Source organism: Ictidomys tridecemlineatus, chromosome 15 (genome assembly GCF_052094955.1).
Source record: "Ictidomys tridecemlineatus isolate mIctTri1 chromosome 15, mIctTri1.hap1, whole genome shotgun sequence".
Taxonomy (NCBI): domain Eukaryota; kingdom Metazoa; phylum Chordata; class Mammalia; order Rodentia; family Sciuridae; genus Ictidomys; species Ictidomys tridecemlineatus.
This window is the reverse complement of record NC_135491.1, coordinates 5,272,265-5,278,979: the sequence shown is the minus strand read 5'-3', so window position 1 is coordinate 5,278,979 and position 6,715 is coordinate 5,272,265. Positions and strand designations below refer to the sequence as shown.

General features: G+C 60.5%; 1 protein-coding gene across 1 annotated transcript; it reads right to left on the bottom strand.

Annotated features, from left to right (window-relative positions):
- Positions 1-990: 990 nt before the first annotated feature.
- LOC144370696 (myeloid cell surface antigen CD33-like) lies at positions 991-6,134 on the bottom strand. The gene is made up of 5 exons (XM_078031501.1): positions 5,506-6,134; positions 5,042-5,320; positions 3,416-3,518; positions 3,003-3,084; positions 991-1,452 (listed from the first exon to the last, which is right to left on the bottom strand). Exons 1-5 carry the CDS (start codon positions 5,948-5,950, stop codon positions 1,207-1,209), a joined length of 1,155 nt encoding a protein of 384 aa, XP_077887627.1. The 5' UTR covers positions 5,951-6,134; the 3' UTR covers positions 991-1,206.
- Between the last annotated feature and the right edge of the window lie 581 nt (positions 6,135-6,715).

Below are 6,715 nucleotides of genomic sequence, written 5' to 3'. Positions count from 1 at the left end.
TGGTGCATGTTGGGCAGTTACGTCCTGAACTAGCTTTCATTGTTATAATTGGGCTTTCTAGAAGGACAGTCATGAGCTCTCCTTCACCACTCCACCCAGCGTCTGCCCTTGAGTTCATTCTGAAGGGCACGGAGGTTTTACCTACCTGTGGTCAACTCTGAGTTCTAGAAAGTTCTCCCAGTGCTAGCCTGCAGTTTGCCTGTGGCAGGACATAAAGGAGCTGGGAAGGCTGAGTAGGAGAGAGGAGGGATGGAGAGAAGGAGGCTGGGAGTGGAGGGAGGTGGTGCAGGTCAGGGGAAGAGCGCCCCCTGCAGGGTGTGGGCAGAGGGAGCCTGAGCTGCAGATTCAGTGTCTGTGCTCAGGGGCCTCTGGACTAAGGTCAGGGGGAAGGACCAGGATGCACAGTCATGGGCTCCTGCAGGTGCATGCTGCACGCACCTCTGCTGACCTCACAGTCACTGTTACACTAATGCAGACCTGGAATCTGGTACACGGAGGGGCAGAGTGGCTGGCCTGTGTCACAGGGTTCATCAGGAGGGAGCACAGGTGTGATCCAGGTCTCTGGTGGCAAAGTCTCAGAAAATGTAATTACAGCAGGAAACGCACAGCTCACCCTGTGCCTCCTGTCCACCCCAGGCTCTTGCGGAACCTGGGACCCCACTTTCTCTCCACTCTGCAAACAGGGCTGTTACAACCCCTTCTCTATGGGGTGTCAGTCTCCAGTCATCAACCTCTCGTTCCCAGGAAGGTAGGATGCTGTCCCCTAGCAGCTCAGGCCGCTGAACTAAGGTGGCTCCTGTGAATTTGCAGGACACAAAATAAAACACAGAATTTACCTTCACAGAAGCTCTGGACCGATTCCATGGCTCTTGGCCTCAGGTTCCCAAATGGGAGATCAAGAGAAAGTCACAAGAGCTTTGAGAGAGAGAGAGAGAGAGAGAGAGAGAGAGAGAGAGAGAGAGAGAGAGAGAGAGAGAGAAAGAGAACATATTTGGAGTCACCTTTTATTGGGGGACTCTGTTCTTAGAAAGTTCTATCCATAAAAGGGCAGAGGGGCAGGACTACAGGGAACAGGTGAGTGTGACTCCACCCTAGGGACATGCCCCACACAGAAGCCCTCCTTGCTGTCCCCTTGGGTCTCTGTCCAGGCCACAGGAATGCAGGGTTGGCCAGAGCCTGGGCATCAGGATTGGAGGGCGTGGTCACTCAGTGTGGCTCCACAGCAGGCGTCCTCTGCTGAGACAGGCTCCTGCTGGTCCCTCCCTGTGCCCTGATCTCTGAGTACTGGGTGGAGGTGTCCTCTGCAGGACTTGCCCCGTGGACGTCGTGGGAGGCCCAGTGAAAGCTGAGGGTGGCGTAGTGCAGCTCCTGCTCCTGGCCCAAGCCAGGGCCAGCTCCTGAGGAGCTGCAGGGGTCAGCAGGGCCAGGCAGCGGGGGCTCCAGCCGACTCCCCTGTGTGGAGAGGAGAGGGTCACACAGGGCAGGGTGGAGAAGCTGGAGGGCTGGGCGGGGTCCACCCTGGCAGGACCCTCCTGCCCTCCTCCTCCTCCCCAGGTGGCCTGCTGCCTCACATCACAGGAGTCCCCTGCTGCTCCCAGTCCTGCTCTGCATTCCCAGACCTGGGTGCAGACCCCTGTTCTGCCGTCTCGCAGACACGGGAAATGACTCAGAGAGAGGGGCTGCCCCTCACGCACCCTCCATCCCAAACGCCACTGGGGTCCTGGGCCTCTGTGCCCAGCACTGGGTGCCAGGAGGGGGCAGTGCAGAGGGAGCCCTGTGGGTCAGTGTCAGAGGGGACCAGTGCGGATTGCTGAATAGGCAGGTGATGGTCAATGGGGACACCTGCAGAGGACAGGGCACAGGTGGCCACAGAGGTCTTGTCCTGTGGAGCTCAGGTGGGAGGCCCGGGGACTGAGGCTGCCACCAGGTGTGGGGAGCTGTGCCCACAGGAGCCTGGGCAGCCATGGAGAGGGGCCGAGCTGCCTGGAGGGTTTGGAGACCAGCCCTTCTCTGCTGAGGCCCAGTTCTGGGCTCTAGGTCCACTGCGCTGACCCTGACCCTGCCTTTCCTGCCCCAAATGCCAGGGCAGGCTGCTCAGGGGCTCCTCTTCTGCAGTGAGGAGAAGCAGAGCTTTTCAAACTTGGGTGGGGACAAGGACAGTTGGTACAGGTCCTGCTGATGGGCTGGGGGAGGGGTGTGAGGCAGGAAGGAGTGGGGGAGCTGGGCTCAGGGGGAGGGCTGCCTTAGGCTGACTTCAGAGGAACAGGAGTACCTTGGTGCAGGTGGGCAGAGGGAGAAGGATGGGGGACTGGGGTGGAGAGGGGCCAGGTCTCTGTGGGGCTGTGGGGACAGGAGTGCCATCAGAGATGGGGAACCCAGCGAGTGAAGGGTGTAGGGATGTGTTGGCCACGCACTTCTGAGGTTCTGACATCAGGGCCTTGCCCACCCAGACACTGCCTCTCCCAGAGCCCATCCCCAGGGACAGCAGAGGACACGCCCACTATGCACCTTTCCCTGCAGACCAGGTACCCAGACCCCAGACCAACCCCGTCCTCCTGGAGCCCTTCCTCTCTGGACGACCATCACGTACCCTAATAACCTAGGGCAAGGCGCCAGGCAACAGAGACACCCCAACCCCAGGCTCTGCTGACACAGAGCAGCCAGTCCTACCCGCTGCCCGCCCGGTCTCCCCCAGGCCCTCAGCATGGGCTTCTGCCCACGTCTTCCCTCACCCTGTCCTCTGACCAGCCCTCGTACTCCACGAGTGGCCTTGCGTGGCGTGGCCTGCCTGTTCCTCTAGGAACTGGGAGTCACACACTGTCTTCACCCAAGGCCATCATCCCCTGCAGACTGGCCTTGCCATGTCTCAACACTGAGACCTAAACTCTAAACAAGGGACAGGCGACCAGCTCAGTTCTAGGCATGCTGAGTGGGCACCACCGTGGCCACCTGGGGACATGCCCTGGGGACAAGCTGGATCCCAGGGTGCCCAGGGCACTTACCAGGGAGGCTGGCTGGAGGGCGGGCTCGGTGTCACTCATGTCCTCTGCTGCCCTGGCTGCCTTCCTCCTGTGGGACTTCACTCTGAGGGGACACGGGTGTCTTTGAGCCTGGTTTGCTCAGACGGTGGGGTCACTGTCGTAGCCTGGAGTGAGTGACTCTGGCAGGTCTAGGTCAGGGGTGGCCTGGTGGCCTTCACCATGGGACTTTGTGACAAGGTCCCCTCTCCACCCTGCTTCCTGGGCATCTAGGCTGGGGCTGGGAGGGGACAGGCTTGCCCAGAGGCTGCAGCCTGGATCCTCAGCACCACTGCACCCCATCTTGGTCCCAGGCCCTCAGAACCCCTCCAGGTCCCTCCAACCCTGGATCCCCCCTCTCCACCCCGACCCACCCCCGACCCCAGGCTGGGGCTCACATGGAGAAGGTGAGACAGAGACCGAGGGCCACCAGGGCCATGACGCCAGCCCCCCCGATGGCCCCCCAGACCACTCCTGCTGCTGCGTTTGTCCCCTGGCTCCCTGCAGAGAGAAGAGACTTGGGTGACCTCCAATCTTGGTAACCAGGCACGTGTCCCCTCCTCTCCTGCACTCGGGGGCCCTCACCTCCCACGTGGGCTCAGCCCCTAAGTCTTCCCACCCCTCAGAAGACGTCCCCCTTGTCAGGAACCTTAGGAGAAGGACACAGCTCACCCTGTGCCTCCTGTCCACCCAGGCTCTTGCCCAGACCTGGGACCCCAGTCTCTCTCCACCCAGGGTCTCCACACCACAGACCCCAGACCTGGCCACTGTGGGGCCATGAAGCTATGGGGTCAAGGACTTTCCATTAGAGACAGGGACGGGGACAGAGAAGGTGCAGGACCCTGAGGGACCTCATCCCTCCCTCTTGCCTAGTCTCCTGTCCTGGTCTCTGCTGGCCCTGTCACTCAGGGTCAGAGGGCTCCCTGGGCCTGCAGAAGGGACGAGAAGCAGGGTGGAGCAGGGAACCCATGTCAGGCCTCGGTTCAGACCTGGGCAGCCTCCCGGGACCTCGACACCTGGAGTCGGGGTGTCCCTGGGCAGTGGAGGTCCACAGTTGAGGAGGACTCCTGAGGGAACCACCCCTGCCCTGGGGTCTCACTGTCCAGCGAGGGGACCAGATGCCATTGCGATGGGAACAGGCCGTGGTGCTGGTCTCTGGGCAGAGGTCAGGGCCAAGGGAGGAAGGATTGACAGGAAAAGCAAGAACGTCCCAGAGACGTTTCAAGGCTCTTCTGTGTGACTGTGTTATGGGGTCAAATCCCACAGAATGCACGACTGCAAGGGTGGCCCTGCCGAGACTGAGGACTCCAGGTGACAGTGACGTGTCCATGTAGGTTTGTGGACTGTAGTAAATGACCCACTGTGGACTGGGATATCACCTGACTCAGGAGGTGGTGCACACACAGGGGCAGCAGGTGTATGGGAAATCTCTGCACCTGTCACTTGATTTTGCAGTGAACCTTCATTTCCTCTAAAATATAAAGACCATTTTTCAAATGTCCCCAAGACATTCAGTGATTGAAAAATAAAAACAGAAAATTCCTTGAGGTATGCAAAGAGCTCATTGCTGGTCACCCCCAAATGTCCTTATGCAATTATGGGAAGATATTTGGGGATGGAGGCCTGAGGGGGGCTTCCTGAGGTGACCTCCAGCCTCTCCCGTATTCCGACACCTGGAAGCCAGGTGTCAGCCAGCCTGGCTCAGAGAGCACAGCACTAACAGCCCCGGGGAGGCCCCCCCTGCCTGGGCCAGCCCTGGGGAGACACTGACTGCAGGGCTCTCTGCAGCATCTGGACAGGAAGGTGGTTTGTTTCCCCTTTTAGTTGGATTGAAGATAAGACAGCACTCCCCACACCCACCCCATGACCACAGACACACAGAGGGACAGGCCTGTGCCCTCCAAGGTCCCTGACTCAACTAGGATCCCAGGACATGGACACAAAGTGTTCCCAACCCTGGGACCCAAGCCTCCTTCCTGCCCCTCACAGCCTCCAGGACCCAGGTGTCCTGGCCCATCACTCACAGGTGACATTGAGCTGGATGGTTCTCTCTGTGGTCACACCAGCTGCAGGGAACTTCACCTGGCAGGTGAGGTTGGTGCCATGGTCCTGGGGCCGCGGGGTGAGGGTGAGCACCGAGGAGTGGGTGATGTTGGGGCCCAGGGAGGACACAGAGGGCCCTTCCCAGGAGAAGGTGGGGGGCGTCCCCTGCTCACAGGCCCAGGGCACAGAACAGGTCAGGTTGCTGGGACGGCCAGACTCCAGGGTCCCAGGGATGAGGATGTCAGGGGTGTGGGTCAGGGCTGGTGAGCAGAGGGGGACAGGCAGGGTCAGGAGGGAGGGTGGGAGGTGGGGCCCTGAGAGAAGCTCAGGCTCTGACCCAGCTGCTCCCTGAGCCCCTAATGCCTGACCCCAACTCCCCCAGGGCAGGCTCCCACCCAGCTCTGTCCTGTGACCTCCCTGAGGCTGCCTTGACCTGGAGCCTTACCTGTCACATGCACTGACACACTGTGATCTGTGTAACTGAATTTCAAGCGTCCTCTCTCCACCCGAAAGTAGTAGGACCCTGCGTCTGTCTTCCTGGCGTCTCTGATGCTCAGGGAGCAGTTGTAGGTTCTTGGGTCCCCAAGGAGGTGGAACCGGCCCTGGGTCTCCTCCCGCACCTTCCTGTCAGGGTTGTTGGTGGCAACTGGAGCATCCGTGCCCTTGTCCCGTAGTCGGAACCAGTAGCCATGAGCTGGGTCCGTGTTAGTCCAGCTGCTCCAGGGGTAGAAGAATTGGCAGGGCACATGGACACACAGGCCCTCCTGCACTGTCACCTCCCTGGGCACCTGCAGGGAGTAACCTGGCTGGGCATAACGCCCCTGGCCCTCCACCCGCCCACAGCCCCGCAGCAGGGGCAGCAGCAGCAGCAGCAGCAGCAGCAGCAGCATGTCGGCCGGGGCTGCAGGGCCACAGGGGAAGTCTGCCCCCAGAGCTCCTCTCTGAGGAACTAAGAGCCCACAGGAGGAGGCCCACGGGAAGGGGACAGAGGGAACGGTGGCCTCCTAGAGGAGGAGCCTCAGCCAGCCTCTGCCAGGGAGGACTCTGCACTTGGAGACCGGCCCCCACCACCACATCCAGCCTGCAGCCCTGAGGACAGAGAGGACAGGGACCTCCCTGTGTCACCCTGTCTCCTCCCTCCCTTTGACATCTTTCCTCTTGGGAGACTTTTCTGCAATGTCACTCATGGGCTTCCTCTAACCAGAGCCCTGAGTGACCCCAGGGCCATTGACGATTGGAGGGTCAGGAGATGAAGGAGGCCACTGGGGTGAGCAGGTCCCCTCTCCTCCCTCCCTCAGCAGCCACACAGTGTGACACCCTGTCTGCAAAGCAGACCTGGACACTGTCCCCAAGAAGTCACCACCTAAGCGAGAGACACTAAGTCCTCAGGCACCAGTGGGCCACACTGGGGTCACCCAGGCAACATGGTGGACTGCTCCTGCCTTGGCTAGACTTTGGTCTCAGGGGACTGTGCAGAGGAGACACAGGGCTGAGTTCTCTATGGTAAAACACCAAGGACCCAGAGGGACCCTGCTGGCAGGTGGCCTGAGGGACAGAGACCCAGGCTGAGGCCTCATGAGGGGGGACTGGCCAGGAAGACAGTGGGAAGGGAAGAGGCAGATTTTAAAAGGTGCAAAACGTCTCCTCAATCACCA